Here is a 24,477-nt window from a genome sequence, read left to right as displayed (position 1 = left end):
CTTACAAGAACTATGACAATCATTCATACACAATACACACTTCATTAATTTTGCAGGTGGCAGGTACTGGCAACCATCATTTACTTACTTCACGTAGTACTGCCTACTTCCTCCTCTACCTGTATCATTCTATCTCTGTATTTGCCCTCTTCTCTTCCTATTTCTCCCTTTCCTGTTTGTCACTTTTGATTACTCCTCTTTCCACTTACGTGGTTCTACAGTAAGTGACAAACCTAATGGTTTCTGTAACCCAAGAAACCATTTACAACTCTAGGTTGTAACCATGCAACCAAACAAAAGGGTGAAGTGGAGCATGACTAAGGTCTCCCTATTATCTGGGTGTAGAGACACAAGTGCAATATCCATCCAGGAACCAACGTTCCATACAATTCGCTGTCATGAGCTGCTGCTAAATCAAAGGGAATATCAGTTCATTGCACCGGACAGCCCGACAGAGGCAAATGCCTGCCAGAGGGTGATGGGTCTGCATGGTCAGACAGACTGGAATTACTTAACATCATCATCTTCATCTGTAGCAGTGGGAACCTCTACAGGTATCTATCTATTGCCAGATGCCTCAATCCCATAAGGGGTGGTCACAAACAAATCGTCTCCATGTCGCTCTGTCCTCCCCCATTTCACTGTCCTCCCCACCAACTCACACCCCCCTCTCTCATATAGCTCTCCACTCCATCCCTCCACCTCAGCCTCAGCCTCTCCCTCCACTTCACTCACACACACTCTCCTTGTTAGTCTCTCACTCCATTCTCTCCACAAGACCAAACCACTAAACAACTAAACCCCATAATTACCCATCATCTCGCTGAAGATGGTAACTACTGAAAAAGCGAAAGATTTTGGTTGCCCATTTAACCCTTTAACCGCGGGTGTCATTCCAGAATGACGTTGCAAAAGCTGGACCAAACCGCGGGTGTCATTCTCGAATGTTTGTGAATATTTTGAATACCCCGCGTTTTTTCCGTGCACCAATTGTTTCAAGGGAGAGTAGCTATTAAGTTCTTTCACTCCAGCCGACCCCCCACCTCCCTCTTCCCCCCCCTGGGGCCCTACCTCCCACCCCCTGGGCCCCCCACCCCACCCCGGACCAAACACGCATCAGTATCTGTCCAGCTGTGTGAGTGACAACACTGCTGATGTGATAGTGAAGTGCAGGCAATTACAGTGCCTTTTACCTGCCTTAGTGAACACAGAGTGGGTGTTTATCGTATGTGCAGTGTTCATATATGTTTATAGTATTATTATCAGAATGAGGTTGGCATTTGGTAATGGTGTGTGAGCGAAAAATAGTGATTACAACACAGCTGATATGGCAGTGAAGTGCGGGCAATTACAGTGCCTTTTACCTGCCTCAGTGAACACAGAGTGGGTGTTTATCGTATGTGCAGTGTTCATATATGTTTATAGTATTATTATCAGAATGAGGTTGGCATTTGGTAATGGTGTGTGAGCGAAAAATAATGATTACAACACCGCTGATGTGGCAGTGAAGTGCAGGTAATTACAGTGCCTTTTACCTGCCTCAGTGAACACAGAGTGGGTGTTTATCATATGTGCAGTGTTCATATATGTTTATAGTATTATTATCAGAATGAGGTTGGCATTTGGTAATGGTGTATGAGCGAAGGTAATGGTGTGTGAGCGAAAAATAGTGATTTTACACCCCTCACTTCTAACGGCACTGCCCGTCCTGTGAAAGTCAACAAAGTCATGAAACCTACATCAATGGAAAGCTGAAGGTTAGTACTTTCTAATGGTACCTTATTTTTTTCTCTAGCTTTATTCTGTGCAGAGTTATTAAGGTTTAAAAGTTTGTTTACATTTGGCTGAAACCCCCGCGGGAGAGGACAGTCAGGCCAAAACAATACCCGCGGCTAAAGGGTTAAAAGATTCAACAGAAGTCAACCATATCATGGACAATGGCAATCAAAGAAAATGACTGATCAGAGAATGGTGACTAATGAACAGCACCTGGTTCCTCATGACACAAAGGATCATCTTCACATCTGGGCATGCCAACATTGGTTTCAACTATTTGCCACAATATTTCAGTCCATCATACAGCTTTTACTGGCAGCCAATGCAACTTAGAAATGAAAGCAGGTATTCTCAGTGGGAGACTAAAGATAAGCCTTGCTGTCCTATATAACACAAACTAAACCAACTTTGAACACATTACCTGGAAAACCAATCCCTAACACATTACAATAATCAAGAGACACAACCATCATGTGAACCAATGTTTAGAGGCAACCTTTATTCAAAAACTCTCCAAAGTGCATGTTTCTTATGTGCTGATTACAGCTTTTTACAGCCTCATTAAGGTGCTCCTTGTAATTTTGAGTTAAAATATACACCCAAGTTCCAAACAGAACTCACTGGATGAAGTTGTGACTTGCTAATATCAAGAGTACGGGTATTCTCAGAGTCATCACCCTCTCTGTTTCCTCGAATAATGATCATTTCAATTTTGCCATTATTAATTTTTTTTTTTTTTTTTTTTTTTTTTTTTTTTTTTTTTTCAGACCTTAATAGCAGATACTAGGTATACATTTCATTCTCTGTATTTGACACTTGTCATTTTCAAGTACTGTAAAATTGAGTATTATCAGCATAAATGTGATTGGCCACATCAAGTACATCAAGAAGGAACAAGGTATTAGTGTAAACAGTGAATAGAAGAACCAATCCCTGAGGGACTCCTTATAGAAAGGGAATACAGTCTGAGCTGGTGTGGTCCACTATAGCACTACTTTCTGATATCTGTTTGACACGTATGACTAAGTTGCAAAAGGGCAGTTCATCAAGCAATAGTTCATGATCTATTGTGTCAAATCTAACACAACCACCAGAGCACAACCCACTGCAAGTGTTCACTGCCAAGTCATAATGAATCTTTGTTAATGCAATTTCAGCTGACTGATAAGCTGATTGGACAAGGGGAACTATTCCACTTCATTCTAGTATTGGTAGGGGTTGATCAAGTGTAGCTCTCTCAGTGATCTTAGATAAGAATAACAAGTTAGAGACAGGCCACTAATTTAACATGTTTTCAGTGCAGGACACAATCTCAGACTGCAGAAAATTACCCTCTCTATTAATTATTTTACATATAAATTTCACTATATACTCATACACAGATAACATCTGTGACAAGTTAAGGATATCCAATAGTCAGAATTACTCACTTTTAAGTTATAACCAAAATAAAAATAACATGTGTTGTGCTTCTACATAGATCTCATACACTAATCTGAGTCTGAATCAGAATCACTATCACCCCTTCTTCCCCCTCTAATGGTTTTCTTCTTGTTGCGGATCTCCATCTTGCTGCGTGAAGCTGTTGGTGGACACAAGAGGTCGCCCTGATATTCCAAAACATCTGAACGCCCAATGCGCCATTCAAGTGTCTCAGTCGCGAACTCATCAGTGTTGCCAAGATCTGTGAAGCCTACAATGAAGTCCTTGGTCTTGCCATCCTTAACTAAGCACAAAGTTGGCAACACTCGAATCTTCAAGCGCTCTGAAAGTTGCACAAAACATTGAAAATATAGTACCTATACAGACAAGGTCAAAATTGACAAAAGTTTTACAAAATACAACATGCCATGCTTTTTTTTTTTTTTTTTTTTTTTTTTTTTTTAATGTAAAACATCTCTAAAAAGTATCATTACTCTTTTCCATCTACACAATTTGAAAAGTAGGATTTTGGAAAAGTCTTAAGTAACGTCTTTATTTTTTTTTTTTTTTTCTTTTTTTTTTTCTTTTTTTTTACTGTATAGGCTATACCACCTGTTTCTATTAACACACCATAAAGAGGAACTGTATGCAATATAGGAAATAAAACATACTGTATATTCGGTAGCATTTGCCTTACAAATACAACATACTGTATATTCAGTAGCATCTGCCTTGCACAAATAATGCTAACAGTAACAGTACTAACTGCAAAACCACTGACCCCTCGGGTAAGAATCATTTTTTGAGGTGTTATACTTTATGCAAACCAAATAAGATGGAATACAGTACTAAGAGAAGAAGAAAAAACTGAATGAAAGGAGGGTCTGACTCTCACTACAGCCTCTGCCTTCTAAATACAGACAGGCTACATTATCCACAATTAACTGGTTCTGGTACCCCTCATGATAATCACATGCTTATGAACAAAAAACAATTATACCTATGGGAAAAAACTAACTTGTTCTGGGGTCTGTGACTTGTTATTCTTATACAACTTGGCCACCCATCTAGTTAACCATCGACCAAGTTCTAAGTTCTGACACTTTTGGGCAAGTAGTAGACAGTTTTATACAATATTTTATAATGTAACATGGTCTGTAGTATGGCCATGTGGAGAGAATGGAGTGTGAGAGACTAATGACGAAAGTATATGGGGGGGGGGAGTGCTGGGAGGAGGGCAACAAAACAGCAGGAGACAGGGCAACACAGATGCGATTTGTTTGTGGCCATCTCTTACGGAATTGAGGCGTCTGGCTATAGACAGATAGACATAAGTGAGAATGGTAAGCTGGATGTGTAATGCCAAACTATGGAACAGAATACTGAGTACTAAAGACCAAACACAGACATACTGAGATTGGAACACAGCTGTTGTTGTGCTACCCCAGTGTGTCTGATCGAGCAGACTTATCAATCGCCCCTGCAGGGTCATCTCGTGCAGTGAACCAATGTTTCCATGTGGCTGACAATCCCTTGCCACAGCAAGGCACAGGGATTATTGTGTTTGGTTCCTGGGTGGATGTTGCACTTGTGTCTCCACCTAGTTAACAGATTTGGCACTGTCCAGATAAATAATAAGCAAATACACCAGAAAAATAAAAACTAGTGTAACAGCCAGTGTTACCAAGACAACTTGAAACAGGAATGTACAGGAAAAATTATCTTAAATTCCAAGAAATGATGTCAATACTGGAAGCAATGCAGCCATGCAGGAAGCTAAACTAAGGAGGACAGTACTAACGAAGTTTCTGTTATAAACAGGCGATTAAAGGGCTGCATGGTCCTTAAAGGGGGGGAGGGGGATTAATCTAGCAGCACAAGAAGTGGGGACTGTGCACTTAATCATCCTTATATAAAATATGTATGAATTATCAGTACTTACAGTACACATAGTCTCTTTCCTGGCATATAGAGTACTGTAACTTTCAGTCATAGCTATCATCATTTCCCCTAGTCAAACACTATGACCCACTGCAATGCTTGCAAGACACCTACTAATTGTTCTGATCAAATGCAGCATCACAAACAGCTCCCATAATTCTTAACCAGGCATACTAATATTCTACTAATCTTATTCTGAAGTGTGTCATTTTATTCTTTACACTTCTTACACAAGAAGAACATGCAATTAATACACTTTCATCACCTGCAACTTATCATAAATGTATCATGAGATAATAAACGTTAAGTATCCTAAATCATTCCTCTCTCTCTATTCATCAACTGCTATACTCCATTCACAACTGCTCGCACATGACAAGCACACTGTACGTTACACCATCCTATTCATATAATTCACTCCCTTTATTCTTTATTTTGTACAATGCTTTTTCATTTCTTTCCTTCTGGGAATGCTGTACTGTATTAAAGTGTACAGTCATTGCTTTTACCCTTTTTCATACTTCATTCACACTTTTCACTTTCCACACAGCCATGGAAGTCTGCCTATGGTACATGTACCATAATTTGGCAGAGACTTTTCTAATTTTGCTCCTTATTTTTCAAAGCTCAAAGGTAGAATAACACAATATTATAAATTCTACATCCTTTCCATAGCACTTTTTCATGATGAACAGCATATTCTGCTCTTACTCTCAATAAAGATCAATATTCAAGATGGAGAGATGACAATTTTATGCTATGTTAAAGTGGACACAGTACAAATGTACAGAGCACCAAGCCAACACAGAACCCAATTCCAAGGTTTCTGCATCCTTTTTGGGGGAAACTCAGATTCTGAATCCCAGTCCCATCTTCTTATATCACACAAGTTATCATTATCATCATCAAAACATCCTTTCCCAAACCAAGGTGGGTTGTCGTAGCGTCCAGTGAGCCAGAAAAAAATTGAGAATGAGATACTAACCAAAGTTTGCCCAACTGAATGGGTCACATTCCCATTCACCCATCATTCAAGCCCCCTGACTCCTGGCTACACCTGATAAGTCAAAATGCATTCCACATGTAGCTCCATTCACACCGCTCGCTGGTGCAGTGGTAACGTTCTCGCCTGCCACCTGGTAGACGGGAGTTCGCGCCTCGCTCAGGTTGCGAAAAGTTTCACTGACGAAGTGGGTGGTTACTGTCCCCCTGGAGCAAGGGGACGGGTGTGTGCGTGTGTGAAGGTCACAGCCTTGCCCTTAGATCGGACTATATGAGCTCTCAGCTCCCTTCCGGGAGGGTAAAATGCTGACAATCACGACCATCAAGTGATCCTGACCGACCCGGTGAATTACACCTATCAGACAGAATCAATCCAACAACAATCAAGTTAAAAAGGGGTGCCAAACTCTGGTCATACACTCCTCCACACAAAATTCATCCAGCCTTCAATCGCATGTCAGTTCCCTAACCTCATTAGCTCCTGTATCTTTCTTACACACTCATTTACCATAGCTATCCTCCTCCTTCTAGGCTTATACCCCTCATAAAATTACCTTGTGTGACAAGCAAGGAATAAATGGGTGGCATTCTTTCTCTCCTATCTGCAGGGACAAATGGTACCGTATGAACAGTCTCTCAAACTTATGACAGTTATGTAAAGTTAATAAATAAGCTTCTTACCCGTCAGGAATGGTGCCTTCTCAGCATTAATCTTGCAGAACTTTGTTTCAATATGCTTCTTGGCCAAAATGTTAAGATGCTTGTCTACAATTTTGCATCGCACAAACTGGTCCCGATAGAAATGACAAACCACATGCTCAGACTTCTTGGTGACTTCAAAGAATTCCTTCTCATCATAGAGTTCAGTGTATTCACCATGGCCCTGGTGGGATGCATAAGAATATGTTATATGAAATTTTTAAATATAATGCTGCACTATATAGAAATGAGACCTGGCCAGTAAGAGAATAGGATATAATCAAAATGGACTGCATAAAAATAACAATGCTGAGATCAATGAGTTGGGCAACACAATAGTGTTGCTCTCATGAAAGAGCTTTGGCATACAATATATTAAAGTGGTGCAGACTGGTAAGTTATGATACTCTGAACCTGTACAGAGGACAGGGAAGGGCAACATGTAAAGCCAAGTCACAGGTATGAATGTAGTGTGAAAAATGCCCAGAGGGAATGAGGATGATGAGGGATGCAGTCTTACATGGAGACCTACAGGATCAGGGATTGAGTAGGGAAATGGCTCAGAAATGCCTAAGTCTAGTCCAGCCACAATTATTTCCACAGATACAGACCAGTCTCTGTATGTTCTCCCACAAGATTATCATTAATTAACCCCCTCAAAAAAAAATAATAACAATAAAAAATAAATCATCATCATCCGGACCTCCTTTCCCACCCTTGGGCAGGGAGAGGAGTAGCAACGTCCAGACAGCCCAAGTCTGCCAAGTCCAATGGTCCACGCTTCCATTCACTCATCATTCAAGCCCCCGGAATCCTAGCTCTATCTGATAAGCCAAAAACATTCAACACATTCTGCAGCTCACATACACATTTCTGATAAAAAAAATAAAATAAAAATAAATAAATAATAAACAAAAAAATACAGGTATACAAAACATTTCAGTGCAATCAAGGAGGCAGTTACTGTTACCCTATTCTATATTCACTTGTCTCTCATAACTGTTTATAAATGCTACATATAGTAATCCCTCAAATATCCAACAAAACAGAGCCAAAGGCATGTTCAGGTAGTGGCAATGTCCGGTTAACAAACAATATCCCCCTACTATACCCAACCTCCAACCCATACCTAACCTACTTGTACATTACCTCTGCTTACTTTGGCAATGTTTTCTGGTCATTCAGGCATATTTAGACACTAAGACACATAGGAATACTGAAAATAATTTTTAACACCATGAAAACGATGCAAAAAAAAAATCTATCTACCTATCTATCTATTGCCAGACGCCTCAATCCCGTTTGGGGTGGCCACAAACAAATCGCCTCCAAGTCGCCCTGTCCCCCGCCATTTCACTGCCCTGCTCCGAACTCACACACCCCTATACACTACTGTACATACAGTACCCCTCCTAATTTTGGCACTGTTTTCAGGTAAATCTGCCAAATTTAGACATCAAAACACACATTGGAATATCCAAAGCAGTGCTAAACACCATGAAAACATTAAAAAAAAAAAAAAAAAAAAAAAAAAAAAAATGAAAACCCAAACAACACCCTACCTATACACTACTGTATGTACAGCACCCCTCCTAATCTTGGCACTGTTTTCAGGTCAATCTGCCACATTTTGGCATCAAAATACACCTAGGAATATCTAGAGTAATGCTAAATACCTAGAAAACCATGGAAAAAAAAAAAAAAAAAAAAAAAAAAACGCCCTACCTATACACTACAGTATATACAGTACCCTTCCTAATTTTGGCACTATTTTCAGGTAAATCTGCCATATTTAGACATCCAAACACACATAGGATTATATATATTTATGCTAATCACCAAGGAAACAATGCATAAACAACAAACATCCACAACAAACCTCATGATGGTAGTTAAATCAGTTATCTGACACCAGTGATGACTGCTCCCAGGCCATACAAATTATTCCACAGCCAAATATGCCACCAGAAATGGGTTCAATTGGTATAAATGATATACAGGTCACTGGTGTTTATACTATAAGCTAATAAAAACACAGAAAACGATGAGTAAAAGTACAAAAATGCAGTGAGAGTAAATAGTGTTCAAGAGTAAAACTTACCTTCATATAATTTCCCACCATCCTTGTGCAAAATTTTGCCACACCTCCCAGAAGTTAAGCACATGTCTAGATGCAGAATTTCATGAGCTTTCTCATGATCATGCGGGGGCGCGGTAGCACAGTGGTAGCGCGCTGGACTTGTAATCGGGGGATTGCAAGTTCGAGCCTCGCCCAGGCTGCCGTGCCGGGAGGGGTAGCTCCCTCCTGTAACCCTAGCGGGGCTATATAGTCCAATACAGGGCTTAGCTCGGGGGAACTCCATTTCTCCCATTTTTTTTTTTCTCATGGTCACTTCAGAATTTTGATATGACCAATAGTATTCAAACAAATCACAAAAAACTTTAAAACCTCACGAGTCAGTGCTATCAGAGTAATGGAGGGGAGGGACTGGGGGAGAGAGGGAGGAGATGGGAAGGTATGGAGGAGGGATGGGGGGGAGGGGGAAGTGAGGCTGTGGGCAGGATTTTCACCTTTCTGCCTCAAGGCAGACAGGTGTTTACCATACATTTACACATGGCTTGTGGTCTGTTGAACATGTGGTGGCCATTCGGAAACAAAACTCCTGGTGACCGAGTGACTTTGGATGTTCAGTAGAGAGGCGGATGGCCACTGTCGCCAAACATGTACTCATGGCTTGTGGTCTGTGTTCGATGCGTGGTGGCAGTTGGGAAAGACTTAGCCTGGAGGCCGCGCAACTTTGGACATTTGGTATGGATGTGTATGGACATTTTGACACCATTTGTGGGTTACATTTGTATTACTCGGGTGCTGGAGGTTCATTGGGTGTGATCGGACCAGCATGCGACTTTGAATATTCAGTACACGGGCGGATGGACATTTTAGCTCTGGTTGTTTGTTACGGCATATTATCCACTCACATCTCGAGCCCAACGGCTACAATACCAAATGTTTGAATATGTCGGCCAGCTGGCAGAAGTGCTCAGGGACTTTACGTCTGGATATCAGCAAAGTAAATTCAGATAACAGTTTCATAGAGCCAAGGTCCAGTATCTGGATAATGAACAGGTCCAGATACTGCACGTCCAGATAAATGAGGGATTACTCTATTTCTATTCGGCCTACAGTTGCTTAAAAAAAAAAAAAATTTGGTGTCAACAGAGCACTATGGGGGTCCAAAAGTGGCACACTTCCAAACCATGGGAGAAGTTAACTTACAGATATTAATTTAATATGTACCAGCACTTATCTTATCATGGGGTTGTCTTCTGAATCAATGAGTGATGGATAAGGCCAGTGCACTTGCAAATACATGTTGAAAAAGAAGCTTGTGCAGGTGCTAACTGTCATCAAAGAAGTTTATAGGACGTTGTTTATCAGTTATCATCCTTGAATGAACCTTACTGACAAGGCTGTTGGTCATCTGGGTCTCTGTCAAGCTCCAAAGCAAACAAGTGTCTCCTGTCAACTGTAGCTACTCGAATGAAATTTTGGCTAGGGACCTAAGGGAAGCCTATTAAAGACACCACCCACATATTATCATTTTGATTTTTGCCAGCCTGTTGCCATTAACACTTAGGATTTACTCAAACCTCAAGCTGGTTTCAAATCTTGTAATGTACTACCACTGGTGTCTATGACAACGCAGGGATCAGATTGTACACTACAACATCTGACATTTATGGCGGAGTTATTACATTTACTCCTCATCTGATGGCTGTGTTAAAATAATCCCTCACCATCACCATGTCTGTGTATGGTAGTCAGTGGCCATGAATGACAATGTCTTCCTTAACCCCTAAGCACTGGTTGACATGTATAGCTGTCACAATTTTTGGCACAGAGCAATGCTGGTTGATGTGTATAGCCGCAAGCATCTTCCCGCCACCCTTTGAACTTTAACTTATCATTACTCATTGACGAGGCCACCTGGAGACGTGGGGATACTTTCATTTTGAAAGAGGAAGAGAAGCTGAGTCTTATGTATCTTTAATTTTTTCTCTAGCTGTTATAGTTTGGCAGATATTAAGATCTGAAGTAAGGGTATTTTCTCCCATCACAGATATCCCCCGTAGCGAGGAGGGTGCGATGTCGGAAAACCCCCAGCGTGTAGGGGTTAAGTGCAAAAACATTGAGTAAGAGCAAAAAATTAACTAAATATACAGTATAAAGAAAGTGCCTTTGTACAAACATGTTAACAGACAATTCTAACTTCCTTGTCTTGGAGGTCTCTCTTAAACTGAATGAAACTGTCTGGTATTGACCAGAGTAAAACAGCTAATTTTGTATACAGAAGAAGTTAAAGGCAATTTTCCTCCTCCAGCATACATTAAAAATGAACGTGTATTATAAGCCAACATCATCACCCAAGTTCTACATCATTTTTCATACAGTACAGTAAGGTCCCAGTTTACGTCGGAGTTCCATTCCTGAGACATGATATATGTCGATTTCATATGTAACTCGAGTTTCTGACTGTGCATCATACATTTATACCTTACATCAACGCACAGGTTACGTCAATGCATATGTGGACTTTTCAACCAAACGTCGTATGCTGTACTATACTCTCATGATAACAGGTATGTGTATGAAACACAAACTTTTGAACTTATGATTTTTACTGAAAAAAAAATGTGTTGTACTCCTGGTCTGCCATGTCACCCCTGAAGAGCCTCTCATGTCACAGTCGTGGTGGTACTGGAATGTGTTGTCATTGTTGTGGCAACTGTGGTGACAGCTGAGTTATGCTGCCGCTTCCGCTCTCTTCCATTGTCTTGACACTCGTGCACATTCCCAAAATACACTTTATTCCTTAACACTAATGTACCAAAGCAATGTTGTTACTCTATCATTCAAAAAACTTTACTGTAGATGGCCTATTAAAAAAAAAAATCAACAGTAACATCAATACCAGTATGATAATGTAGGCATTGGTAACATCAGGTCTAACAGTTATTTTTATTTTTGTGGACGTTTGGTTGAAAAGTCCACATATGCATTGACGTAACCTGTGCGTTGATGTAAGGTATAAATGTATGATGCACAGTCAGAAACTCGAGTTACATATGAAATCGACATATATCATGTCTCAGGAATGGAACTCCGACGTAAACTGGGACCTTACTGTACTGTATGAAAAATGATGTAGAACTTGGGTGATGATGTTGGCTTATAATACACGTTCATTTTTAATGTATGCTGGAGGAGGAAAATTGCCTTTAACTTCTTCTGGACTGTTTTAAGATTGTATGGACTTGATGGTAGGTTACTAAAAGGGGTGAAAAGTTTTTATGTAAATAGTAGAGCGTGTGTAAGAGTGGGAAATGCTGTGAGTGATTGGTTTCCCGTGAGAGTGGGGCTGCGACAGGGATGTGTGATGTCGCCTTGGTTGTTTAATATTTACATGGATGGTGTTGTAAGGGAGGTGAATGCAAGAGTTTTAGGTGGTCTGAGTCTGGTAAATGTTGATGGAGGAGAGTGGAATCTGAAGCAGCTGCTGTTTGCAGATGATACTGCACTGGTGACTGATTCAGAGGAGAGATTGAGAGAGTTGGTAGAGGAGTTTGGAAGGGTGTGTGAAAGGAGGAAATTGAAAGTAAATGAGAATAAGAGTAAAGTGATGAAGTGTACGAGGTTGATAGATGGTAGGGGGATGAATATAGTTTTGAATGGTGAGTTGCTTGAGGAGGTAGATTGTTTTAAATATCTAGGGTCACATGTTGCTGTGGATGGAAGAATAGATGCAGAAGTGAAGTTTAGAATAAATGAAGTAGGAAAGGTGCTGGGAGGAATGAAAAAAAGTGTTTAAATGTCGTTCGCTTAGAATGGATGTAAAGAGAAGGCTGTATGAGGGTGTTGTGGTACCGACTGCATTATATGGGGCTGAAACATGGAATATGGGTGTAGCAGAGAGGAAAAGTTTGAATGTAATGGAGATGAGATGTCTGAGGAGTATGTGTGGAGTGACGCGTATGGATCGGGTGCGAAATGATGAAGTGCGAAGGAGAACTGGAGTTGTTCGGGAGATGGCTGGTAGAGTTGAGCAGAGGGTGTTGCAATGGTTTGGGCATATGGAGAGAATGGATAATGAGCGATTGGTGAAAAAGATAACTAGATCTGATGTGAGAGGTGTAAGGCTGAGAGGAAGACCACGAATAGGATGGATGGACAGTGTGAAGAGAGCGCTGGATGCGAGAGGGATGTCTGTTGAGCAAGGAAGAGTGGCTGTGCGTGACAGAAATAAATGGAGAGAAATTGTGAATGAATAAGTGATGACGCAGCCCTGAGGGGATATTCTCCCGCATTTGGTCTGATCAGCTAGTCAGGTCAGGTGCGGGTAAGGGGATGGGTCTGTTATGATGTGGCAGGGGTAAACCAGTTCTGCTGTCGGGCCCTGCTGCGGATGTCACTGATTGCATTGCCCAGTTGACCCTTGTGCGGTGTGGTGCGGTGAGGATCTGTCCGTTCTCCCCTTTGGGGCTAAGATGCGAATGAATGTGTTTGAATGGATGAGTAAATGGAGAGTGAGTCGTCCTGTCTCGGCTACCTCCCTTTCCTTGGGGGAAGCAGCCTAGGTATATAGATAGATAGATAGTTTCTTTCTTAACTCAGAGAACAAAATTATTCTCTGTTTGATTAACTGGTTGATTTATGAAGATGCTGAAGTCAATGTAACACACAACATCAGCTTGACAGAGAGCAACACTTTATAACCCGTGCTTCATGTTTATTTCATTATTTTATTTTTAAAAATTTCCTTGTGGCAAACAATCGTAACCTCAAGATTGACGACAGTCAGGTGACATAATCCGGGACCTCACTGTACTTGGCATGGTGGGTATGATTGTCATGGTATGTTTTAGACAAGTAACAAACAGCATGATCTCTTACGACTCTGCTAGCTACATCTTTAGTCCTACCAGTATGATCATCTCACAGCATCTCATCCTCTACTCTCCTAGGATGACTTCTGTTGTTTGTTCCATTCACATTCATAGTATATACTGTACCTCTCTGCACCATTCCCTTCCCGTAATCTCTCCAAATGTATGAACCATCTCAGCCTACTTTACATAACCTCACTGACACTAATTAGCTACTGGAGAGCTTCAGACATATTACACTACATGCACAGTAAATATGCATGCATGCAATATGAATAGCAAACCTCATACCATAGTTTACAATAAAGTGACTGCTTTAACCATACACAATAATTAATTTACATCATGACAATGATTATTTCTAGCTTTACATTACTCCTAATTAAATAGGTAAATGAATAAATAAAATGGTTTCCAAACATTGGATGCCCGAATTCTGCATCAGCTTACATTGTTTATCCACTCCTGTTTCTTCTCTTGTCTCTTCTTCATGGCTGCCAGTCTGTCACGTCTGATTGCATCCAAATCATCAGAGTCAAGATTATCTAGTCTCTCTATCTCGGCATCAAGCTGCTGTTCAATAATATGGGTGGCTGCAACAAGCTGCTGTTCCACAATCCCACCACCAACACCTGCCATGGCTCTGAAACACATACAAAATTAATATCATAACGCTTTTTGTCCAAGGATGTCATTTACTGGCTTACTGTGTTCTTCCAGGCAGATGATTATTTTCAGCTTAAGAGAGCATCCATGAGGTGAGGAGGTAATGAATGCTGCATCTAACCCCTCCTGATGGAAAGTCTCTCCCATGTTAAATAAAAATATTTAGAAAGTTACAAAAATAATTTTAAAAAGTCATTTGAGAGGTGGTTAATAAACTGCCAGACAGAATAAAACAGCACAACTATCCCAGGGAACAGAGAGGAATGAATACAACCAGTTTCACTTTGCTTTCATTATTATCCCTATCTCAATTCCCATCAAATAGACTGGGTGAAGAAGAATCCAGAAACTGAGAAAGTACAACTGTACTGCACCAGTACTGTAGCATGATCATACACCAAGACAAGTGAAAAGGGCCACTTAATCATTCACAAATAATCCAGCCCATCAAAATGCTTGCTCCATATCACTAGCAGAACCATCTCCACTTTTTTTTTTTTCCCCTCTGCATCCCCCCCCCCCCAGGAATCAACCCAGAAACACCCTTCCTCACTAAGGTACTGAGGGACTAACTTCAATGTATGTTAGCCAGCCACTGTGAAGTCACATTATACTTGGGGCAAGAGTAAAATCACTCTTCCTGGGAGCAGTCAACTCGTGTGTGTGTGTGTGTGTCACTCCTATGAGGGCATTCTGCAATCAGCTGGGCAAAGGAGCAGAGGCCCTAGCTCCTTTGAACTTACTTGTGCATGTCCCTGCTCTTCTTTCATCCATCACTGACAAGCACTAAAGACATATGATTCAAACATGCTTATAAACAAGAGCACTGCTACACCTCTAGTCTTCCAAACTTACATGTTTCAACTTTCACGACTTAACAATTCCAAAAACTAACACAACCTAACATAGGCTAATCTTATCTAACATAAACTATAGCCTAACTTGGCTAATCCCTGCCTAACCTAACCTAACCTATCCCATCTTAACCTAACCTATCCAAACCTAAGTTAACCTAACCCAGTCTACCTTAGCCTGATGTAACCAATCCTATCACAAACGAACAGATGCAATTGTAACATATCAATCTGGTAACTTGCAATGGTTTTGTTTACAAACACATGTAGACAACAAATATGGTATTCCTTCATCCATGTCACAAAGGCAGTGGGAAAGTGTGGTAAGAATTCGGGTATGATTATCAACAAAAATATACTTCTCATTAATGAAAAACACTGGTGCAACGACAAAGTGCACAGAAAGATAGATACTAGAAGAAATCTGTAGGGGAATCAGCATGACTAGCTTCTTCTTCTGCCCTTAAACTAAAATTTTATCCTAACTAGCCTAAACAAGAAGTGTGACTGTCTGGCCCTGCAAAAAATGGTACTGGTATATACAGTACTAATTTTCAACTCCAATTTCACACACTGACACACTATTTTTTTTTTTTTTTTTGAGAGGGGGACATTTTCAGGCCAAATTACAGTGAAACTGCAGGAAAGCTCCTGTACTGTTGTTTGCAGATGATACTGTGTTGTTGAGTGAAGACGAAGGGGAGCTGCAAGGCTTGGTGGATGAGTTCGGGAGAGTGTGTAAGAAACGGAATCTAAAGGTGAATGTAGGGAAGAGTAAAGTGATGGTCTTTGAGAGAGGTGAAGTCAGTGAATGTACAGTGAGGTTGGATGGTGAGGAATTGGAAAATGTGAGTACATTTAAGTACTTGAGTAGTGTGATGAGTAAGGATGGAGGTTTGGAGGGTGAAGTGCTTGAAAGGGGTACAGCAGGGAAGAAAGGTTGCTGGTTCTTTGAAAGCAGTGATAAGAAACAGGGAAGTGAGCATGGAAGTGAAAAAGTTACTACATGACAGTATTGTGATACCAACTCTAACGTACGGAAGTGAAGCTTGGACGTTGTTGGAAGGGCAGAAGTCAAGAGTGAGAGCAGTGGAAATGAGTTATTTAAGAGGAGCCTGTGGAGTCACATGGAGAGACAGGCTGACGAATGAGGATATAAAGGAGCGTTGTGGTGTGGATGTGGATGTGATAGGAAGCGTTATGAGGAACACACTGAGGTGGTTTGGCCATGTGGAGAGGATGGAGGGTGAAAGACTGACGAAGAGAGTGTATGTGAGTGAGGTGGAGGGGGGGAAGAGGGAGGGAGAGGCCGAGGATGAGATGGAGGGATGGGGTGGAGAGGTACCGTATATGAGAGAGGGGGGTGTGAGTTGGGAGCAGGGCAGTGAAATGGCGGGAGACAGGGCGACTTGGAGGCGATTTGTTTGTGGCCACCCCAAACGGGATTGAGGCATCTGGCAATAGATAGATAGATTTTTTTTTCTCAGTAAACAATAGCGTAATTATTACTGTGATGACTTTAAAAAGTTGCAGAAACATAATTTTGAAGATATCAGTCATAAAACCCCACCAGCTGTACACACAAACTGTGGCAAGCTGCCACCCAACATGTCAGACCTTCAGGTTGATAATGCTCCAAAGTCATCCAGCACTAATCATTTGTTTCTAGTATCTAACATAATAGCCTATGGCCTGACCTAACCTAACAAAACTTAAACTTAACCTAACCTACTTAAACAGAACGATTTGGGGACAAATAAGTTTTGGGTCCAAATCAATCTTTATCCTCCACTGGACACCACTGCTGATGTCAAGACACCTAGCTTGGTGCTCCTTCGTATCATGTTACTTTCACAGATTCTCAGTGCCATAAATTAATTTTACAATCTTTACAAGCCTAACATAAATGTTATTTCTGGATAATCTGGGTATCACAAATGAATTTACAATTATGAAAGATAATCCCTGTAATAAAATATCACTTGTTAATAGGGTTAAAAGGGGTCTCCTCTGTGACTTCCAGCTCAAATACTTCAAGCAGTACTTAGTAAATAAAAAAGGGTGTCACACAAACCAGCTAGGTTTGTTCCACTGAGCGACTCGGACTGTTAGCTAAGAGTTGTTTCCCTGAGTAGTGTCGTTTTTCCATTGTTAGGTGGAATTTGTGAATAGGGAGTATTTTGACTGGCTAATTTAATAATGCCCATGTTCACTTTCATCCACAGCTTGATGACTCAGCAGTGTGGGTTCAGATGGCATTTGTAATGGTGACTGGAACCTGTCTCGGTTACCCAGGTCACAGGGTGAGCATCACCAGTCTGCCACACGCTCTCTGTGTTGTACCACTGATCAAGATTGCTGGGATATGTGTTAAGAAATATCCTGTCTCTTAATGAACTAGATTTTGAGACTACTGTGATGGTGGATCCTGACCATTTGTGTAAACTTGGGGTTGGCGACTGTCATGGGGCAAAGCAGTGGTCTTTACTCCCTGCAAGGTTGCTTTTTTGTTATGTTAGCTACCACGGGGTGTTTTGGGTTAGCTTTAAGGAAACACAGGACCACCTCTTTAGAAAAAAAAAAAAAAGAAGAAAAAAAGCTACCTCAAAACTGATTCAGTAATTTTGTAAAGGTGTACTGAAGTGCACTCTCAAGTATGAAGAGATTCAATCAATAAATGATGGATGGATGGATGAACAAAGAAAATATGATTACCGGTACCTACAGGACAGATTAGATTAGGATAAGTTTGGTCAGGTTAGCATAAAACTGGTTAGGTTGGCATAAAATAGGTTATGAAAATTTAGATTGGGTTTGGATAAACAGGCACTGATAAGGGTAATTTCGTTCAAAAATGGCCTTCTAAGAGGTCGTACGTCAGTCCTCGCACACCACAAGATGGCATTTGCCTGTAGACATACATCACTTTTTTAAACACTTTTCATCACTTTCAAAAGGAAATGAAAATACTGAAACTTGAAAATGCAATCAGAAAATACTAAAAGAATCCCATGAAGAGCTAAGGTAAGGAAAAAACTGAAGAAAGCTGCAAAATAACATGATCCAATGTCTCCTTAAGGTTTAATGCGATCTATTTTATTTGTTTTAGGATATTGGTGGCAGGCGGTGGTGATGGTGGTTTACAGTGCTGCCTACTTCTTCCCTCATCTTTTTTCGTTCTTTTTCTGTGCCTGCCCTCCACTCTGTTTCTCCCATCTTCTCTGTCACATCTTATTACTCTTCTTTCTTTTTCAGGCAGCTTTACATTGAGTGGCAAGCCTAATGGTTTCCTGTATGCCAGGAAACCATGTACAGTGCTGGGTAGGAACCATATAACCCAACCCTTATGTGTTCCTGACATGTCAACAAGAGTGTTGGTAGAGGATTAGTGCCCCTTCCCATAAAACAACTACCCTGTCACACAAAGACAAATGGTCACCCCTTACAGGATTACGGCATCTGGCTACAAACAGACAGATAGTTTAAGGGTATTTCAGTGGTTAAAGTTTATGGTAATTTTTTGTTCATAGCTGTTAAAAACTATCTATCTATCTATCTACTACCAGACACCTCCGTCCCATTCAGGGTGGCCACAAACAAATTGCCTCCATGTTGCCCAGTCCACCCCCCCCATTTCACTGCCCTGTTCCCAGCTCACACACCCCTCTCTCATATGTGTCAAAAACCTGCTATTAAATTAAGAATTAGATCTGTGACATTATTATTTCTTCCAACAAACTGCTCGAATGATAATAAACACTGTATGTTTATGTATAAGGAAAGAACCTGAAAATTCCCACCAGAAAAGAACTTCAGCGAGGAAATTGTAACAAGGAGAGAAGATTATTCATCTCTTAGCTGTATCTGCTATCATTTGAACAAACTAGCCTAACACAAACTAACTCAGACTATGTAACCTAACATTACTTAATTTAAATGTACAGTACATGCAATAGTCTAACAGACAGAACTTCGAGTTGTAGAATTCTCATTAACTCTTTACCAAACAGGTGCAGCCTTTCCATTTTCTATTGGAACGAGTCTTTCACAGGTTACTTATTATCATTCCTGGATTACCTTAGCTACTGGGCATTTTTATAACCTTACTTCTGGAAGCTACAAATGAGGATTTAGAATGCATAAATATTCCACCAAGGTCTGCCAGCAGATGGCCATATCTGACATTCCTGTGGCACATTTTCAAACTCAAAACCTGGCTGTCAAATGCGAGTGAGGCTAGGTTGGATTAGGTTTGGTTTGGTTAGGTTAGGTTTGGTTTAATCATTGAGTTTCCCACAGCTTTGACATGGGATACACTGTAGCATCCAGTCGGAGCAGCGGTTGGTAAACAATACAGCCATTTGGAAAGACCATCGGTAATCACTGCCGCAGGCAACAAGCCCCCTTCCAAATAGGTTAAATTTTTTTTCCACTCGCTTCTTGCAGTCACAATACCACAGCTAACTATCTGTGTTGCATATGTAACAAAATTACTTAATTCAAGATCGTGAGTTTATTATTGGTGGAATCGCCGCGCCCGTTAGGTAAAGAATTACCACATTCTCCTCTGTATATCTTCTCCTCCCCTTCTTGTTTACGGTACCATGGTAAGTCCTAAACAAACATTTGCCCCAAAAGTCATAGAGAAGATCCCTCTCAATTTGTCCCAAACCATCTCTTTCTATATTTTGGAGGAAGAGGGGGGCCGAAATTTGGAGTTTCAATAACTTTTTCCAATTTTCTGTTACTCTTTTAACTTGCTATTCTTAACTAAAAATGGCCTGTATGCCACTTTGAGAGTCTGCAACCGTACCATACAACAATGTCCTGTGGATTTCTGCCACAGGGTGACTCATTCTGGTTAAATAGGCACAGGCAACTGCTCATTTGTTTACATTTTCTGACTACGGATACGCCTATTACGTCATGAAAACATATAATTATCATCACAAAAACACAAAAATTACCTAATAACTCAAGCCTTGTGCATGTCCGACCCCTATTTCAGCAGTACTTACATATAACATAAGACTCGCCACACAACAAATAACTTGTGCTATGTTTACAGCATTCACAATTGAGATAATAAACAACATCCTCTCACCATCCATGATGTTGTCCTAATTTGTGTTTGACAAATTATTTTTATGTATTGAGTAAGATCTCATGCAATGGCAATTAGTTGAACCATTCTGCTAGTTTCTGGTAAGCTGGAAGTTACATGTGAATGCAATCATTTTGCCCGTAAAATTTAAAGCAGCATATCATACAAGAAACATTGAAGTTTTCTCTCTCTCTCTCTCTCTCTCTCTCTCTCTCTCTCTCTCTCTCTCTCTCTCTCTCTCCAAAGCAGGCAGCTCTTAAATCTGACGGACTTCAACATTCTTTTAAGAAATTCTTTTGAAAAAAAAAAAAAAAGCTAGTCAGGCTGAAAATCTTTTTCCAAAAATGTTTGAGAGGAAGGGTATTGTTCAGTCCAAGTAGGCATTCTAAATGCCAAATGATAAACAATGCATACTTATGTTAAGAACAAAAGACTGAATTATGGGTAACTGAAACTGTAGCCTATACTGTCCACTTCCCATGTTGGGATACTTCTCAATGAAAAGGCTGACTACATAGCTCATAAAGTTCTATTTCCCTGAATTTTCACCTGGTAAGGTCATGACCTTCCAGCAGTCACACAGCCGAGGAAAAGGCGGATGGCCCAACTTCCAAGCAACTGTGAGGATACTCCAATCACATGGTGTAAGGCAAAAGTTTTAATGATAATTATCAAATTGGCTGGTTTGGTGTGTCCTACAATAAGTTGTGCTAAGTTTTTTATTATTTTTTAACTTATAACAAAATTTAGCTGCAGATTATTCGAAATGGGCGGTATGAAAGTATGTACTGAGCATATAGACAATGAAAAGGTGAACAGTTCATTGGCAAGAGTAAATGAAGTCTATCTATCTATCTATCTATCGCCAGACGCCTTAATCCCGTAAGGAGTGGCCACAATCAAATCGCCTCCACGTCTCCCTGTCCCCCGCCATTTCACTGCCCTGCTTCTAGCTCACACACCCCTCTCTCATATACCTCTACACTCCATCCCTCCATCTCATCAATGGCCTCCCCCTCACTCTTTCCCCCTCCACCTCACTCACATACACTCTCCTTGTCAGTTTCTTGCTCTCCATCTCCTCCACATGGCCAAACTACCTCAGTGTGTCCCTCCTAACGCTTCCTATCACATCCACATCCTGACCACAACGCTCCTTCACTTCCCCATTTCTCAGTCTGTCTCTTCATGTGAATCCACATGCTCCTCTCAGATAACTCATTTCCTCAGCTCTCACGCTTGACTTGTGTCCCTCCAACAAGGTCCAAGCGTCACTTCCATACGTTAGAGTTTGTATCACAATACTGTCATGCAGTACCTTTTTCACTTCCATGTTCACTTCCCTGTTTCTTATCAATGCTTTCAAGGAACCAGCAACCTTTCTTCCTTGTTGTACCCTTCAAGCACTTCACCCTCTAAACTTCCATCCTTATTCACCACACTGCCCAAGTACTTGAATGCACTCACATTTTCCATTTCCTCCTCATTCAACCTCACTGTACATTCACTGACTTCAGTTCTCTTGAAGACCATCACTTTACTCTTCCCTACATTCACCTTTAGATTCCGTTTTTTACACACTTTCCCAAACTCATCCACCAAGCCTTGCAGCTCCCCTTCGTCTTCACTTAACAACACAGTATCATCTGCAAACAACAGTACAGGGAGTTTCCAAACACTGCCCTCTCTCATCAGGACCGCTGCAACATCCACTGCCCTACTTTGTATCTATTTTATAACCCCATTCATATACAGACTGAACACCCATGGAGACATGACACATCGCTGCTGCAGTCCAACCTTCTAATAGAAAAAATCACTCAGTTCACTCTCCACACGCGCTGCAGCGTTGGCACCCTCATACATACTCTTCACGGGATTCAACAACTTCCCACTTACTCCATATATTCTTAATACTTTCCACAGTCCTTTTCTATCCACCCTGTCATATGCATTTTCCAAATCCATGAAGGCCGCATACAACTTCTTTCCCTTCTTTAGAAACTTTTGCACTAAAGATCTAAGAATGAATATCTGATCTACAGAACCTCTTCCCTTCCTAAAACCTCTCTGTTCTTCTCCAGCTAATTCCTCTGTTGTCTCAGAAAACTCAGGTGTCCTGTGGCCAAAGAGTTGGACTTTATGACGTTATTGTTATTACTTAGTAATAAATATTACTAGAAATTCACTAGAGATGATTTAGGGACAATTCCCCGTCTGATAATTTCCCGTCAAAACATGGGCGACTCCAGATCACAACAGACTGGTTGACTGAAATGTTTATTGCTGTAAATGTGTACAGAGCACATATACAACAAAAGGAGGTGGTGAGTCTTGCCACATACACCCTTAAGCAAAGCACAGTTATACACAGTAGGTGATTACAAATCTAGGCACACAGGGCACAACAAAAAGAGGTGGTGGATCTTTCCACACACTCCTTTAGCAAAGAGATGTAATAATATACATTTAGTAGATATAGTACAGCAACAGTTCGCACCTACTTAGTGAAGCTCATAATTATTCATTTTCTTGGGGATCTATCAGTGTGTACTTCCATTCAGGATTTAGCGTTGAAAATAATTTAAAAAGTTCCACCGCCTCAGAGTAATCGACACCACTGGTTCAGATTACCACTCATAGCTGCCTGCATTAGTTTCACTGGTACTATGATACAACCTCCTGAATATGTTTTGATATGACTTTGAAGAGGTAAGAGTAAACTTTTATTTCAAATTACATCTACTGTATCCTTTTAACTCTAACTTGCCTTAAAATTACTCTCTCCATCTTGAGTACTGAGTTGTGACAATACAGTAGATCAGAACTAGAATATTATGCTAGTCACGAAGAAGTGCTGTGGAAACACGAGTTGTAGTAATGTCTTCTTTTGCCACTGAGCAACTTGAAATTAGGATCCACGCCAGCCAGCCAGGTAAGTTGACCCAGGTGAGAGGTGAGGCGTGACATCAGGCGAGATCCAAGTCAGGACCAGGCCAGTATACTGTACAGGGAAACTCGGTCCACCTTTGTACTCTGCATAACATACACGTGGCGTACTTGATAATTATTGATTGATATGTTATTCATTCAGAGCATTTCTGTAGTCTGCTTTTAGTCATCATGACACCCCAGTGTGCAATATTTGGCTGTTGCAATAAACAGACTTTAATAAGAATACTTCAGATTTTCCCAACAAAAACAGAATATGGATTAGCCCATAAAGTAACTGTTATGCATCTTAATGTGTCACTGCAACAGGGGCAGCGAGTTAAGTATGCAACGTAGCTGCTGTCAAAGAGCTGTGTAAGTGCACTTAAGTATTTAGGCGAGAGAGGACTGCTACAATGCTGGGTTGCCACAACAAAATTCATATCCCTTGTTGATCAGTGGTTCGATGTAATCAATTTTCATATGTATGATGAGCAAGAACATTGTGCATTTGGAATGTATAATGATCAGTAGGCAGGCATACTGCACAGAATGGTCAATTTGATGTATGCTATGGCAGTAAATAACTATGCACCACCCTGCACAGTTTTCAGAAGGAAGTAATTGTTTCTTGCCAGTCTGTCTCAGGAATGTAGGAAATGATGAGGCACGGTAATGGGCTTGATTTCATAATGACCATGAGGCTGAAGCAATGCTGTCAAGAATACTTCTTCGGGTGCATCGGGCAAATGAGTGACCCTTATGATAATCCACATGCTGTTCGTTTTAAGTACCAGCTAAGGAAAATTATGTTGGGGAAGGAGATTGCTTCGGTCACTGATAAAGGTAACATAAGCGAAAATGAAGAATACAGTGACTGTTTTTTAAATGCCAAGTGTACCCAAGACTAAGTCCCTTTCCCACGATCGTGAACTTAGTTTGGAAAATGTATTTAACAACCCTTCTTTTTAAGGGTATGATTCTGAATGCGGAAGTGGATGATAAGTTGTCTGTGGAGTTGCATGAAGTGCACGAGAATATGGAAAACGAAGTTGTATCAGTGTCGACTAGCACAGTCATGGATGTACAGTCCTTGCACTATACTGGTGGTTACGTTGTGAGGAAATTTGTGGTTAA

The 24,477-nt window shown here is 40.8% G+C and overlaps 1 protein-coding gene across 1 annotated transcript; it reads right to left on the bottom strand.

The window, feature by feature from the left end:
* Positions 1-1,667: 1,667 nt before the first annotated feature.
* Positions 1,668-14,424, bottom strand: LOC145414239 (phosducin-like protein 3). The gene is made up of 3 exons (XM_080283820.1): positions 14,236-14,424; positions 6,823-7,024; positions 1,668-3,541 (listed from the first exon to the last, which is right to left on the bottom strand). The coding sequence occupies exons 1-3, from the start codon at positions 14,422-14,424 to the stop codon at positions 3,267-3,269; spliced, it is 666 nt and encodes a 221-aa protein (XP_080139946.1). The 3' UTR covers positions 1,668-3,266.
* Positions 14,425-24,477: the final 10,053 nt, after the last annotated feature.

Source organism: Coenobita brevimanus, chromosome 98 (genome assembly GCF_032717465.1).
Source record: "Coenobita brevimanus isolate Jiangsu-jjx chromosome 98, ASM3271746v2, whole genome shotgun sequence".
Classification (NCBI taxonomy): Eukaryota; Metazoa; Arthropoda; class Malacostraca; order Decapoda; family Coenobitidae; genus Coenobita; species Coenobita brevimanus.
This window is presented reverse-complemented; position numbering and strand designations above follow the sequence as displayed.